The sequence below is a fragment of the Heterodontus francisci genome, chromosome 8 (assembly GCF_036365525.1).
Source record: "Heterodontus francisci isolate sHetFra1 chromosome 8, sHetFra1.hap1, whole genome shotgun sequence".
Taxonomy (NCBI): domain Eukaryota; kingdom Metazoa; phylum Chordata; class Chondrichthyes; order Heterodontiformes; family Heterodontidae; genus Heterodontus; species Heterodontus francisci.
Genome location: NC_090378.1, coordinates 127,160,338 through 127,177,719, shown reverse-complemented (window position 1 = coordinate 127,177,719; position 17,382 = coordinate 127,160,338). Strand labels below are relative to the sequence as shown.

The following is a 17,382-nucleotide window of genomic DNA, read 5'->3' as shown; positions in this document are numbered from 1 at the left end:
AGAGTACTGCAACTGGTCACACTGCACACACACACACACACACACACTGAGACTTCTGCAACTAGTCACACTGCACACACACACACACACACTGTGAGACTACTGCAACTGGTCACACTGCACACACACACTGTGAGAGTGCTGCAACTGGTCACACTGCACACACACACTGTGAGAGTGCTGCAACTGGTCACACTGCTCACACACACACACTGTGAGAGTGCTGCAACTGGTCACACTGCACACAAACACTGTGAGAGTGCTGCAACTGGTCACACTGCACACACACACACTGTGAAAGTGCTGCAACTGGTCACACTGCGCACACACACACACTGTGAGAGCACTGCAACTGGTCACACTGCACACACACAATGTGAGAGTGCTGCAACTGGTCACACTGCACACACACACACTGTGAGAGTACTACAACTGGTCACACTGCACACACACACTGTGAGAGCGCTGCAACTGGTTACACTGCACACACACACTGTGAGAGTGCTGCAACTGGTCACACTGCACACACACACACACTGAGAGTACTGCAACTGGTCACACTGCACACACACACACACACACTGTGAGAGTGCTGCAACTGGTCACACTGCGCGCACACACACTGTGAGTGTACTGCAACTGGTCACACTGCACACACACACTGTGAGAGTACTGCAACTGGTCACACTGCACACACACACTGTGAGAGTGCTGCAACTGGTCACACTGCACACACACACTGTGAGAGTGCTGCAACTGGTTACACTGCACACACACACACTGTGAGAGTACTGCAACTGGTCACACTGCACACACACACACACACACACTGAGACTTCTGCAACTGGTCATACTGCACACACACACACACTGTGAGAGTGCTGCAACTGGTCACACTGCACACACACACACTGTGAGAGTGCTGCGACTGGTCACACTGCACACACACACTGTGAGAGTGCTGCAACTGGTCACACTGCACACACACACTGTGAGAGTGCTGCAACTGGTCACACATCACACACACTGTGAGTGTGCTGCAACTGGTCACACTGCACACACACACTGAGAGTGCTGCAACTGGTCACACTGCAGACACACACACACTGTGAGAGTGCTGCAACTGGTCACACTGCACACACACACACTGTGAGAGTGCTGCAACTGGTCACACTGCACACACACACACTGTGAGAGTGCTGCAACTGGTCACACTGCACACACACACTGAGAGTGCTGCAACTGGTCACACTGCAGACACACACACACTGTGAGAGTGCTGCAACTGGTCACACTGCACACACACACACTGTGAGAGTGCTGCAACTGGTCACACTGCACACACACACTGTGAGAGTGCTGCAACTGGTCACACTGCACACACACACACACACTGTGAGAGTGCTGCAACTGGTCACACTGCACACACACACACACACTGTGAGAGTGCTGCAACTGGTCACACTGCACACACACACTGAGAGTGCTGCAACTGGTCACACTGCAGACACACACACACTGTGAGAGTGCTGCAACTGGTCACACTGCACACACACACACTGTGAGAGTGCTGCAACTGGTCACACTGCACACACACACACACTGTGAGAGTGCTGCGACTGGTCACACTGCACACACACACTGTGAGAGTGCTGCAACTGGTCACACTGCACACACACACTGTGAGAGTGCTGCAACTGGTCACACTGCACTCACACACACACTGTGAGAGTGCTGCAACTGGTCACACATCACACACACACACACACTGAGAGATTGCTGCAACTGGTCACACTGCACACACACACACTGTGAGAGTGCTGCAACTGGTCACACTGCACACACACACACTGTGAGAGTGCTGCAACTGGTCACACTGCACACACACACTGTGAGAGTGCTGCAACTGGTCACACTGCACACACACACTGTGAGAGTGCTGCAACTGGTCACACTGCACACACACACTGTGAGAGTGCTGCAACTGGTCACACTGCACACACACACTGTGAGAGTACTGCAACTGGTCACACTGCACACACACACACACTGAGACTGCTGCAAATGGTCACACTGCACACACACACTGTGAGAGTGCTGCAACTGGTCACACTGCACACACACACTGTGAGAGCGCTGCAACTGGTCACACTGCTCACACACACACACTGTGAGAGTGCTGCAACTGGTCACACTGCACACACACACTGTGAGAGTGCTGCAACTGGTCACACTGCGCACACGCACACACTGTGAGAGTGCTGCAACTGGTCACACTGCACACACACACACTGTGAGAGTGCTGCAACTGGTCACACTGCACACACACACACACACTGAGAGTGCTGCAACTGGTCACACTGCTCACACACACACACTGTGAGAGTGCTGCAACTGGTCACACTGCGCACACACACACACACTGTGAGAGTGCTGCAACTGGTCACACTGCACACACACACACTGTGAAAGTGCTGCAACTGGTCACACTGCGCACACACACACTGTGAGAGTGCTGCAACTGGTCACACTGCACACACACACACTGTGAGAGTGCTGCAACTGGTCACACTGCACACACACGCACACTGTGAGAGTGCTGCAACTGGTCACACTGCACACACACGCACACTGTGAGAGTGCTGCAACTGGTCACACTGCACACACACGCACACTGTGAGAGTGCTGCAACTGGTCACACTGCACACACACACTGTGAGAGTGCTGCAACTGGTCACACTGCACACACACGCACACTGTGAGAGTGCTGCAACTGGTCACACTGCGCACACACACACACACTGTGAGAGTGCTGCAACTGGTCACACTGCACACACACACACTGTGAGAGTGCTGCAACTGGTCACACTGTGCACAGACACACACACTGTGAGAGTGCTGCAACTGGTCACACTGCACACACACACACACTGTGAGAGTGCTGCATGTGTTCACACATCACACAAACATGCACACTCAGAGTACTGCATGCAGTCACAGTGAAGTCTGCACTCCAACCATGTTTTTTTCCTCCATTACAATCGAGACTACTCTTCACAGATATTTCACATGCTGTAAAACATTTTGGGACATCCTGTGATTGTGTGCTTTCATGTGTGTGCAGTGTGAATGTTTGTATATGTAAAAATGTGCACATCTGTATGTGGGTACATGTGTGCGTGTGTTGGTGTGCTTGTGTGTGTAGGTGTGCAGGCATGCATGTCGGTGCACCTGTGCACATATGTCTGTCACTTTATAGGCTTCTTCTTTTCTGACCCCATCCAGAGGCCAGTTTGTTGTCTACGGGACAGAGGATAAAGTAGTCGATCGAGAATGGAAACGTTACGACTTTCACTATGATAATGTTATCTGGGCCCTGCTGACACTATTCACTGTCTCCACTGGAGAGGGCTGGCCACAGTAAGTACTCGCTGACCACCACACAGTATAACTACCATCACTGATCTATCAGATAGCATTGAAAAGGGACTTTTGTCGTCAGCTGATGTGAACAACTGACAGGCTCCTTAGGCTACCGGCAAAACTATGCAGTGAGGACAGGTTGCATCGGCTAGACTTGTATACCCTTGAGTTTAGAGGACTGAGGGGTGATGCAGGTGAAGTGTTCAAAATCATGAAAGTAGTTGATAGGGTCAATAGAGAGAACCCCCTCTGGTGGGGGAGTCCAGAACAAAGGGCTAAACTCAGAATTGGAGCTAGGCTATTCAGGGATGATGTCAGGAATTACTTCCTCACACAAAGGATAGTGGAAATCTGGAACCCTGCCATCAAAAAGCGATGATTCTGGGAGTCAGTTGGAAATTTCAAAACTGATCTTCTATTAGGTAAGGGTATCAAGGGATTATAAGCAAAAGAAGATAAATGGAGTTCAACGCCGTGATCTAACTGGGTGGACAGACCCAAGGGTCTGAATGACCTTTTCCTATTCCGATGTTGCTATGACCATATCTACCTCACAGAAAGGGACATAGAGACATCAGTCAGTGTACAGGTATCACCCTGAGAGAGAGGGACTGAGAGACACCAGTCAGTGTACAGATATCACCCTGAGAGAGAGGGACTGAGAGACATCAGTCAGTGTACAGATATCACCCTGAGAGAGAGGGACTGAGAGACACCAGTCAGTGTACAGATATCTCCCTGAGAGAGAGGGACTGAGAGACACCAGTCAGTGTACAGATATCACCCTGAGAGAGAGGGACTGAGAGACACCAGTCAGTGTACAGATATCACCCTGAGAGAGAGGGACTGAGAGACACCAGTCAGTGTACAGATATCACCCTGAGAGAGAGGGACTGAGAGACACCAGTCAGTGTACAGATATCACCCTGAGAGAGAGGGACTGAGAGACACCAGTCAGTGTACAGATATCACCCTGAGAGAGAGGGACTGAGAGACATCAGTCAGTGTACAGATATCACCCTGAGAGAGAGGGACTGAGAGACACCAGTCAGTGTACAGATATCACCCTGAGAGAGAGGGACTGAGAGACATCAGTCAGTGTACAGATATCACCCTGAGAGAGAGGGACTGAGAGACACCAGTCAGTGTACAGATATCTCCCTGAGAGAGAGGGACTGAGAGACACCAGTCAGTGTACAGATATCACCCTGAGAGAGGGACTGAGAGACACCAGTCAGTGTACAGATATCTCCCTGACAGAGAGGGACTGAGAGACACCAGTCAGTGTACAGATATCACCCTGAGAGAGGGACTGAGAGACACCAGTCAGTGTACAGATATCACCCTGACAGAGAGGGACTGAGAGACACCAGTCAGTGTACAGATATCACCCTGAGAGAGGGACTGAGAGACACCAGTCAGTGTACAGATATCACCCTGAGAGAGAGAGGACTGAGAGACACCAGTCAGTGTACAGATATCACCCTGAGAGAGAGGGGACTGAGAGACACCAGTCAGTGTACAGATATCACCCTGAGAGAGAGGGACTGAGAGACACCAGTCAGTGTACAGATATCACCCTGACAGAGAGGGACTGAGAGACACCAGTCAGTGTACAGATATCACCCTGAGAGAGAGGGGACTGAGAGACACCAGTCAGTGTACAGATATCACACTGAGAGAGAGGGACTGAGAGACACCAGTCAGTGTACAGATATCACACTGAGAGAGAGGGACTGAGAGACACCAGTCAGTGTACAGATATCACCCTGAGAGAGAGGGACTGAGAGACACCAGTGAACTTGAGGCTTGCTATGTGAGTGGTGTGTGCAGTATCCTGTTGTTTGAGGTATTACGATGTTGGTCTCTATGTTTTAACAGGGTCCTGCAGCACTCAGTGGATGTGACGGAGGCTGACCAGGGACCCATCCCCGGGAACAGGATGGAAATGTCCATCTTCTACGTTGTCTATTTTGTTGTCTTTCCCTTCTTCTTCGTTAATATCTTTGTGGCTTTGATCATCATCACCTTCCAGGAGCAAGGGGACAAGATGCTGGAAGAGAGCAGCCTGGAGAAAAACGAGGTTCTTGCTTTCTTCATTCACCCTCTCTGTTCCTCCTACACTAAAATGTCTCTCTCCTGTGCACTTAGTCCTTCGTTCTCTCTTTCCTTCACACACACATTCTCTCAGTCACACTCTCTCTCCTGCACAGACTGTCTCTCTCTTTCACACTTCACTCTATCTCCCTCCTTCACACTCTCCTTCACACTTTCTCCCTCTCTCCTTCACTCTCTCTCTCTCTCTCTCCTTCATACTCTCTCCCCCCTCCTCTTCACACACACTCTCTCTGTCACACACTCTCTCCTTCATACATCACTTTCTCCCTCTCTCCTTCACACTCTCTTCTTCACTCTCTCTCTCTCTCCTTCATACTGTCTCTCCCGTCTTCACACACACGCTCTCTCTGTCACACACTCTCTCCTTCACACATCACACTTTCTCCCTCTCTCCTTCATTCTCTCTCTCTCTCTCCCCTTCATACTCTCTCTCCCTTCTTCACACACTCACTCTCTCTGTCACGCACTCTACCTTCACACATCACACGTTTTCCCTCTCTCCTTCATACGCTCTCCTTCACTCTCTCTCTCTCTCCTTCATACTCTCCCTTCTTCACACACACACTCTCTCTGTCACGTACTCTCTCCTTCACACATCACACTTTCTATCTCTCTCCTTCACACTCTCTCCTTCATACTTCATGCTCTCTTTCTCCCTCCTTCATTGTCTCTTTCTCCCTCCTTCACTCTCACTCACTATTTCGCTCTCCTTCACACTCTCTCTCCCTCCTTCACACTCTCTCCTTCACTCTTTCTCTCTCTCTCTCCTTCATACTCTCACTCTCTCTTTCACACACACTGGGCTGAATATTACCAGCCCCTTGACGCCAAGCTGTGTGGCACAAGGGCCGGTAAATTTCTACAGGGAGAGGCCCACCTCAACCCGTGATGTCGAGAAGGGGATGCCGCAAATTATCGGCAGTGTGGTGATCTCTGTGCGGCGCCCCTGTCGCTCGGCGACAGCACCCCAACTAACATATATAAAACGGTACTTACCTCTGCAGATTATGCAGCCCACCGCCTCTCGACAGTGAAACAGGGGTCTCACTCTGCATACTGGAAGGGAGGAGGGAGAGGGGTCTGGGACTACTGGAGGGAAAGTTCTTCAGGCATGAAGGGAGGAACTGTGTACCCTCCCTCTGTAAACAGTGTACACTCTGCGTTTGTTTGTATTAGTGAAGGAGCAATGGCAGTCTGGTTACCCTGTGTGTGGGCAGGGTGCAAGATAGGGTAGGAGCGTTAAGGTTATATGGATGGTGGGGGCAATCAATGCAGCTGGTCGGATCTTGATTGATGTGGTCATGCTGTGCCACTCTGAGTGTTGGCCAAGATGGGCAATGCCATGCCACGTAGTTGATCCAGGAAAGCACCTGATGTACCCGTCAACACCAATCCCTGCCCTGTTAGGAGCCGTCAAATAAATGAAGGGTTCAACTTTATTTATCACAAGGAAGTAGGTATGGCTAATCCTACATCGTGTAATCCTCTGCTCCCGAGGATTCGTATGCACCTGAGGCAAAATCAACAGGCAGGTGCGATCCCATGTAGAGGCCCCTGGGTGTGAGCAGCAGCGGAGGTTTTACAGCAGCCGCTAAATGCGGGCACCCCACTGAGTTTGAAGGGTGTTGCTGCACAGCGCGGCGCACAAATAAAATTCAGCCCACTCTCTCCTTCACACATACTCTTTCACACTCTCTCACCCTTTCTTCGCACTCTCTCTCCTTCACACTTTGCGCTCCCTCTCTCTTTCACACTCTCTCTCCCTCATGCTTCACATACTCTCTCCTTTGTCTGTCACATTGTTTCTGTCATAATAAAGTATCAAGATAAACAAAGCAGCAGTTTTAAAGTATCCACTGCTGTTTGGTATCTGGTGCTGAGCCTTGCTGCCCTTTGACCAGTCCCTTCCAGTGTACGGATTCTCCCTGGAGCACATGTTTGGGCCTCTCAGATTTCTTCTTTGATAACTTCAAAACAATTTTGTCCCCATTGACAGTCTTTGCCCACATCAGAAAATGGTATCCTCGGTTACTGTGACCTTTTACCTTTCATTGAAGATAAGCTCCAGAATCTATTTCCCACAGCATTCCTATCCAGATCCTGGGCTGTCTCTGATTCCCAGATCCCAGCTCAACCTATCCCCTTGTCCCTTCTGCACTTTCCTGTTCAATCATCCCACCTTCCATCACCACTCCCACTGCTCCCTCATTGTCTCACACCCACATCCTTCTCATTCAATTCTCCAATCGCTTCTCCAACCGATTTCAACCTTTAACAGATCTCTCTTTAAATCACAACTCCCTGCCCTCATCCTCCATCTCACTCTTTAACTCCCTCAGCATCTCACTCTTTAACTCCCTCAACATCTCACTCTTTAACTCCCTCAGCATCTCACTCTGTAACTGCCTCAAAATCTCACTCTTTAAACCCCAAATCTCTGCTCTGAGCTTTTGCACAACCCAACTCTCCCAACATTCGTATATGTTTTGACCGCCTCAGGCACTGTGACCTTCACTCTCACCTCTGTGTATGTCTGACAGTCTGTCAATGATTGAGTCTCAGCCACTCTAATGCTCGGGATGTTTATAACCTGATGCTTGATTCTCACCCAGATGTGCATTGAACAGAAAGATTAATGTAAGAGGATGCAAATTTACGCAATATGCGGAAAGAACATTTCAGGGGCAGCGCCTGCCCCTGTATTTACTGTTTGTGTTTTATCCCCAGAGAGCCTGTATCGAGTTTGCCATCAGTGCCAAACCCTTGACAAGGTACATGCCACAGAACCGACAAACATTTCAATACAGAGTTTGGCACTTTGTGGTGTCACCGTCCTTCGAGTACACCATCCTGACCATGATAGCACTTAACACAGTGGTCCTCATGATGAAGGTAGGTTCATCAATATCACTCTCTTCTAATTGTTGTACAACACTGGCTCACAGCCCATAATGCTACATACTGTGGAGAGACACTGGGTTACACACTGCAACACTGGGCAATACTGTGTAACACTGGGTTAAACACTGTAGCACTGGGTAATAATGTGTAACACTGGGTTACACATTGTAACACTGCGAAATAATCTGTAACACGGGGTTACACACTGCAACACTGGGCAATACTGAGTAACACTGGGTTTCACACTGTCGCACTGGGTAATACTGAGTAATACTGGGTTACACACTGTAACACTGTGTGATACTGAGTAACACGGGGTTACACACTAACACTGTGTAATACTGAGTAACACTGGGTAATACTGAGTAAAACGGGGTTACACACTAACACTGTGTAATACTGAGTAACACTGGGTAATACTGAGTAACACTGGGTTACACACTAACACTGTGTAATATTGAGTAACACTGGGTAATACTGAGTAACACTGGGTTACACACTAACACTGGGTAATACTGAGTAACACTGGGTAATACTGAGTAACACTGGGTTACACACTAACACTGGGTAATACTGAGTAACACTGGGTAATACTGAGTAACACTGGGTTACACACTAACACTGGGTAATACTGAGTAACACTGGGTAATACTGAGTAACACTGGGTTACACACTAACACTGGGTAATACTGAGTAACACTGGGTAATACTGAGTAACACTAGGTAATACTGAGTAACACTGGGTTACACACTAACACTGGGTAATACTGAGTAACACTGGGTTGCACACTGTAACACTGGATGATACTGAGTAACACTGGCTTGCACACTGTAAAACTGGATAATACTGAGTAACACTGGGTTACACACAGTACCACTGGGTATTACTGAGTAACACGGTGTTATGCACTCTAACACTTGTTAATAGTGAAATACACTGGGTTCCACATCAACACTGTGTGATACTGAGTAACACGGGGTTACACACTAACACTGTGTAATACTGAGTAACACTGGGTAATACTGAGTAACACTGGGTTACACGCTAACACTGGGTAATACTGAGTAACACTGGGTAATACTGAGTAACACTGGGTTACACGCTAACACTGTGTAATACTGAGTAACACTGGGTAATACTGAGTAACACTGGGTTACACGCTAACACTGGGTAATACTGAGTAACACTGGGTTACACACAGTAACACTGGGTAATACTGAGTAACACTGGGTTGCACACTGTAAAACTGGATAATACTGAGTAACACTGGGTTACACACAGTAACACTGGGTAATACTGAGTAACACTGGGTTGCACACTGTAAAACTGGATAATACTGAGTAACACTGGGTGACACTTAGTATTAGAATTAGAACATTACAGCGCAGTACAGGCCCTTCGGCCCTCGATGTTGCGCCGACCTGTGAAACCATCTGACCTACACTATTCCATTTTCATCCATATATCTATCCAATGACCACTTAAAGTTGGCGAATCTACTACTGCTGCAGGCAGGGCGTTCCACGCCCTTACTACTCTCTGAGTAAAGAAACTACCTCTCACATCTGTCCTATATCTTTCACCCCTCAACTTAAAGCTATGTCCCCTCGTGTTTGCCATCACCATCCGAGGAAAAAGACTCTCACTATCCACCCTGTCTAACCCTTTGATTATCTTATATGTCTCTATTAAGTCACCTCTCCTCCTCCTTCTCTCCAACGAAAACAACCTCAAGTCCCTCAGCCTTTCCTCGTAAGACCTTCCCTCCATACCAGGCAACATCCTAGTAAATCTCCTCTGCACCCTTTCCATAGCTTCCACATCCTTCCTATAATGCGGTGACCAGAACTGCACGCAATACTCCAGGTGCGGTCTCACCAGAGTTTTGTACAGCTGCAGCATGACCTCTTGGCTCCGAAACTCGATCCCCCTACAAATAAAAGCTAACACACCATATGCCTTCTTAACAGCCCTATTAACCTGGGTAGCAACTTTCAGGGATTTATGCACCTGGACACCAAGATCTCTCTGTTCATCTACACTACAAAGAATCTTCCCATTAGCCCAGTACTCTGCATTCCTGTTACTCCTTCCAAAGTGAATCACCTCACACTTTTCCGCATTAAACTCCATTTGCCATCTCTCAGCCCAGCTCTGCAGCCTATCTATGTCCCTCTGTAACCTACAACATCCTTCGGCACAATCCACAACTCCACCGACCTTAGTGTCATCTGCAAATTTACTAACCCACCCTTCTACACCCTCTTCCAGGTCATTTATAAAAATGACAAACAGCAGTGGCCCCAAAACAGATCCTTGCGGTACACCACTAGTAACTAAACTCCAGGATGAACATTTGCCATCAACCACCACCTTCTGTCTTCTTTCAGCTAGCCAATTTCTGATCCAAAGCTCTAAATCACCTTCAACCCCATACTTCCGTATTTTCTGCAATAGCCTACCGTGGGGAACCTTATCAAACGCCTTACTGAAATCCACATACACCACATCCACTGCTTTACCCTCATCCACCTGTTTGGTCACTTTCTTGAAAAACTCAATAAGGTTTGTGAGGCACGACCTACCCGTCACAAAACCGTAGTAACACTGGGTAATACTGAGTAACACTGGGTTGCACACTGTAAAACTGGATAATACTGAGTAACACTGGGTTACACACAGTAACACTGGGTAATATTGAGTAACACTGGGTTGCACACTGTAACACTGGATAATACTGAGTAACACTGGCTTGCACACTGTAACACTGGATGATACTGAGTAACACTGGGTTGCAGACTGTAACACTGGATAATACTGAGTAACACTGGGTTACACACAGTACCACTGGGTATTACTGAGTAACACGGTGTTATGCACTCTAACACTTGTTAATAGTGAAATACACTGGGTTCCACATCAACACTGTGTGATACTGAGTAACACTGGGTAATACTGAGTAACACTGGGTAATACTGAGTAACACTGGGTTACACACTAACACTGGGTAATACTGAGTAACGCTGGGTAATACTGAGTAACACGGGGTTACACACTAACACTGGGTAATACTGAGTAACACTGGGTAATACTGAGTAACACGGGGTTACACACTAACACTGGGTAATACAGAGTAACACTGGGTTACACACTAACACTGGGTAATACTGAGTAACACTGGGTTGCACACAGTAACACTGGATGATACTGAGTAACACTGGCTTGCCCACTCTAAAACTGGATAATACTGAGTAACACTGGGTTACACACAGAAACACTGGGTAATACTGAGTAACACTGGGTTGCACACTGTAACAGTGGATAATACTGAGTAACACTGGGTTACACACAGTACCACTGGGTATTACTGAATAACACAGTGTTATGCAATCGAACACTGGATAATACTGAGTAACACTGGTTTGCACACTGTAACACTGGGTTACACACTGTAACACTGGGTTACACAGTAACATTGGGTTACACACTGTAGCACCTGGTAATACTGACTAATACTGAGTTACATACTCTAACGTGGGTAATACTGACTAAACTGGGTGACACACTGTAACACTGTGTGATACTGAGTAACACTGGGTTACACACGGTAACACTGGGTAATACTGAGTAACACTGGATTACACAGTGCTAACACTGGGTAATACTGAGTAACACTGGGTTGCAAACTGTAACACTGGATAATACTGAGTAACACTGATTTGCACACTGTAACACTGGTTTACACACTGTAACACTGGTTACACACTAACATTGGGTTTCACACTGTAACACCTGGTAATACTGACTAATATTGAGTTACATCCTGTAACAGTGGGTAATAATCAGTAAACTGGGTGACACACTGTAACACTGTGTGGAAGTGTGTCCAGCTGCAGCACTTGTTAGACCGCATGACGGCTCTGGAGCTGCGGATGGACTCACTTTGGAGCATCCGCGATGCTGAGGAGGTTGTGGATAGCACGTTTAGTGAATTGGTCACACCGCAGATTAGGATTGCTGAGGGAGAAAGGGAATGGGTGACCAAAAGGCAGAGAAAGAGCAGGAAGGCAGTGCAGGTGTCCCCTGCGGTCATCTCCCTCCAAAACAGGTATACCGTTTTGGATACTGTTGAGGGAGATGGCTCACCAGGGGAAGACAGCAGTAGCCAGGTCCATGGCACCGTGGCTGGCTCTGCTGTTCGGAAGGGCGGGAAAAAGAGTGGAAGGGCTATAGTCATAGGGGATTCGATTGGAAGGGGAGTAGATAGGCGGTTCTGTGGTCGAAAACGAGACTCCCGAATGGTATGTTGCCTCCCAGGTGCACGGGTCAGGGATGTCTCAGATCGGCTGCAGAACATTCTGAAGGGGGAGGGTGAACAGCCAGTTGTCATTGTGCACATAGGCACTAATGATATAGGTAAAAACGGAATGAGGTCCTACAAGCAGAATTTAGGGAGTTAGGAGCCAAGTTAAAAAGTAGGACCTCAGAGGTAGTAATCTCAGGATTGCTACCAGTGCCACGTGATAGTCAGAGTAGAAATGAAAGAATAGTCAGGATGAATGCATGGCTTGAGAGATGGTGCAGGAGGGAGGGGTTCAGATTTTTGGGACATTGGGACCGGTTCTGGGGGAGGTGGAACTATTACAAATTGGACGGTCTACACCTGGGCCGGACTGGAACCAATGTCCTTGGGGGTGCTTTTGCTAACGCTGTTGGGGAGGGTTTAAATTAATGTGGCAGGGGGATGGGAACCAAATGAGGAGGTCAGTGGACAGTAAGGAGGTAGTAACTAAAGCCTGTAAGGAACTAGATAATGAAGTCAGTGTGACTAAGGGGAAGAGCAGGCAGGGAGCAGATGATGAATGTAAAGGGACTGGTGGTCTGAGGTGCATTTGTTTTAATGCACGAAGTGTAGTAGGTAAGGCAGATGAACTTAGGGCTTGGATTAATACCTGGGAGTATGATGTTATTGCTATTACTGAGACTTGGTTAAGGGAAGGGCATGATTGGCAACTAAATATCCCAGGATATCAATGCTTCAGGCGGGATAGAGAGGGAGGTGAAAGGGGTGGAGGAGTTGCATTACTGGTCAAAGAGGATATCACAGCTGTGCTGAAGGAGGGCACTATGGAGGAGTCGAGCAGTGAGGCAATATGGACAGAACTCAGAAATAGGAAGGGTGCGGTAACAATGTTGGGGCTGTACTACAGGCCTCCCAACAGCGAGCGTGAGATAGAGGTACAAATATGTAAACAGATTATGGAAAGATGTAGGAGCAACAGGGTGGTGGTGATAGGAGATTTTAATTTTCCCAACATTGACTGGGATTCACTTAGTGTTAGAGGTCTAGATGGAGCAGAATTTGTAAGAGGCATCCAGGAGGGTTTTCTAGAGCAGTATGTAAATAGTCCAACTTGGGAAGGGGCCATACTGGACCTGGTGTTGGGGAATGAGCCCGGCCAGGTGGTTGAAGTTTCAGTAGGGGACTACTTTGGGAATAGTGATCACAATTCCGCAAGTTTTAGGATACTCATGGACAAAGACGAGAGTGGTCCGAAAGGAAGAGTGCTAAATTGGGGGAAGGCCAACTATACCAAAATTCGGCAGGAGCTGGGGAATGTAGATTGGGAGCAGCTGTTTGTAGGTAAATCCACATTTGATATGTGGGAGGTTTTTAAAGAGAGGTTGATTAGCGTGCAGGAGAGACATGTTCCTGTGAAAATGAGGGATAGAAATGGCAAGATTAGGGAACCATGGATGACAGGTGAAATTGTGAGACTAGCTAAGAGGAAAAAGGAAGCATACATAAGGTCTAGGAGGCTGAAGAAAGACGGAGCTTTGAAAGAATATCGGGAATGTAGGACCAATCTGAAACGAGGAATTAAGAGGGCTGAAAGGGGTCATGAATTATCTTTAGCAAACAGGGTTAAGGAAAATCCCAAAGCCTTTTATTCATATATCAGGAGCAAGAGGGTAACTAGAGAAAGGATTGGCCCACTCAAGGACAAAGGAGGAAAGTTATGCGTGGAGTCAGAGAAAATGGGTGAGATTTTAAACGAGTACTTTGCATCAGTATTCACCGAGGAGAGGGATATGACGGATGTTGAGGTTAGGGACAGATCTTTGATTACTCTAGGTCAAGTCGGCATAAGGAGGGAGGAAGTGTTGGGTATTCTAAAAGGCATTAAGGTGGACAAGTCCCCAGGTCCGGATGGGATCTATCCCAGGTTACTGAGGGAAGCGAGAGAGGAAGCATCCTTAAACACGGGTGAGGTCCCGGAGGACTGGAGAATTGCTAATGTTGTCCCCTTGTTTAAGAAGGGTAGCAGGGAAAATCCTGGTAATTATAGACCGGTGAGCCTGACATCAGTGGTGGGGAAGCTGCTGGAGAAGATACTGAGGGATAGGATCTATTCCCATTTGGAAGAAAATGAGCTTATCAGTGATAGGCAACATGGTTTTGTGCAGGGAAGGTCATGTCTTACCAACTTAATAGAATTCTTTGAGGAAGTGACAAAGTTGATTGATGAGGGAAGGGCTGTAGATGTCATATACATGGACTTCAGTAAGGCGTTTGATAAGGTTCCCCATGGTAGGCTGATGGAGAAAGTGAAGTCGCATGGGGTCCAGGGTGTACTAGCTAGATGGATAAAGAACTGGCCGGGCACCAGGAGACAGAGAGTAGTCGTGGAAGGGAGTTTCTCAAAATGGAGACATGTGACCAGTGGTGTTCCACAGGGATCCATGCTGGGACCACTGTTGTATGTGATATACATAAATGATTTGGAGGAAAGTATAGGTGGTCTGATTAGCAAGTTTGCAGACGACACTACGATTGGTGGAGTAGCAGATAGTGAAGGGGACTGTCAGAGAATACAGCAGAATATAGATAGATTGGAGAGTTGGGCAGAGAAATGGCAGATGGAGTTCAATCAGGGCAAATGCGAGGTGATGCATTTTGGAAGATCCAATTCAAGAGTGAACTATACAGTAAATGGAAAAGTCGTGGGGAAAATTGATGTACAGAGAGATTTGGGTGTTCAGGTCCATTGTTCCCTGAAGGTGGCAACGCAGGTCAATAGAGTGGTCAAGAAGGCATACGGCATGCTTTCCTTCATCGGACGGGGTATTGAGTACAAGGGTTGGCAGGTCATGTTACAGTTGTATAAGACTTTGGTTCGGCCACATTTGGAATACTGCGTGCAGTTCTGGTCGCCACATTACCAAAAGGATGTAGATGCTTTGGAGAGGGTGCAGAGGAGGTTCACCAGGATATTGCCTGGTATGGAGGGCGCTAGCTATGAAGAGAGGTTGGGTAGATTAGGATTATTTTCATTAGAAAGACGGAGGTTGAGGGGGGACCTGATTGAGGTGTACAAAATCATGAGAGGTATAGACAGGGTGGATAGCAAGAAGCTTTTTCCCAGAGTGGGGGATTCAATTACTAGGGGTCACGAGTTCAAAGTGAGAGGGGAAAAGTTTAGGGGGGATATGCGTGGAAAGTTCTTTACGCAGAGGGTGGTGGGTGCCTGGAACGCATTGCCAGCGGAGGTGGTAGACGCGGGCATGATAGCATCTTTCAAGATGTATCTAGACAGATACATGAATGGGCAGGAAGCAAAGAGATACAGACCCTGAGAAAATAGGCGACATGTTTAGATAGAGGATCTGGATCGGCGCAGGCTTGGAGGGCCGAAGGGCCTGTTCCTGTGCTGTAATTTTCTTTGTTCTTTGTTCTTTTGATACTGAGTAACACTGGGTTACACGCTAACACTTGGGTAATACTGAGAAACACTGGTTTGCACACTAACACTGTGTAATACTGAGTAACACTGGGTTCCACACTAACACTGGATAATACTGAGTAAAAACAAGAAATGCTGGAATCACTCAGCAGGTCTGGCAGCATCTGTGGAAAGAGAAGCAGAGTTAACGTTTCGGGTCAGTGACCCTTCATTGGAACTGACAAATATTAGAAAAGTCACAGGTTATAAGCAAGTGAGGTGGGGGTGGGGCAAGAGATAACAAAGGAGGTCTAGATTGGACAAGGCCACATAGCTGACCAAAAGGTCACGGAGCAAAGGCAAACAATATGTTAATGGTGTGTTGAAAGACAAAGCATTAGTACCGATTAGGTGTAAATACACTGAATATTGAACAGCAGCAAGTGCAAACCTGAAAAAAACAGTGGGTAAGCAAACTGAACAAACTAAGATGAAATTAACTAAATGCAAAAAAAAGATTGTAAAAAATGTAAAAAAGAATGTTTAAAAAAAAGGAAGAAAAAATAACTAAAAATGAAAGTAAAATGGGGGGCTGTCATGCTCTGAAATGATTGAACTCAATGTTCAGTCCGGCAGGCTGTAGTGTGCCTAATCGGTAGATGAGATGCCGTTCCTCGAGCTTGCGTTGATGTTCACTGGAACACTGCAGCAATCCCAGGACAGAGATGTGAGCATGAGAGCAGGGGGGAGTGTTGAAATGGCAAGCAACCAGAAGCTCAGGGTCCTGCTTGCGGACTGAGCGGAGATGTTCCGCAAAGCAGTCACCCAGTCTGCGCTTGGTCTCCCCAATGTAGAGGAGACCACACTGTGAGCAGCGAATACAGTATACTACATTGAAAGAAGTACAAGTAAATCGCTGCTTCACCTGAAAGGAGTGTTTGGGGCCTGGGATAGTGAGGAGAGAGGAGGTAAATGGGCAGGTATTACACCTCCTGCGATTGCAGGGGAAGGTGCCATGGGACGGGGACGAGGTGGTGGGGGTAATGGAGGAGTGGACCAGGGTGCCGCGGAGGGAACGATCCCTTCGGAATGCTGACAGGGGAAGGGAGGGGAAGATGCGACTGGTAGTGGCATCACGCTGGAGGTGGCGGAAATGGCGGAGGATGATCCTTTGGATATGGAGGCTGGTGGGGTGAAAAGTGAGGACAAGGGGAA

General features: G+C 47.7%; 1 protein-coding gene across 1 annotated transcript in view; it reads left to right on the top strand.

The window, feature by feature from the left end:
* Window positions 1-17,382, top strand: part of LOC137373269 (probable voltage-dependent R-type calcium channel subunit alpha-1E) — a 1,486,297-nt gene that overhangs the window by 1,342,618 nt on the left and 126,297 nt on the right. Inside the window, exons 29-31 of the mRNA XM_068038118.1 lie at window positions 3,286-3,420; window positions 5,305-5,506; window positions 8,269-8,433. Of these exons, the coding sequence (XP_067894219.1) occupies window positions 3,286-3,420; window positions 5,305-5,506; window positions 8,269-8,433 (502 nt within the window). The remainder of the gene's footprint in view (window positions 1-3,285; window positions 3,421-5,304; window positions 5,507-8,268; window positions 8,434-17,382) is intronic.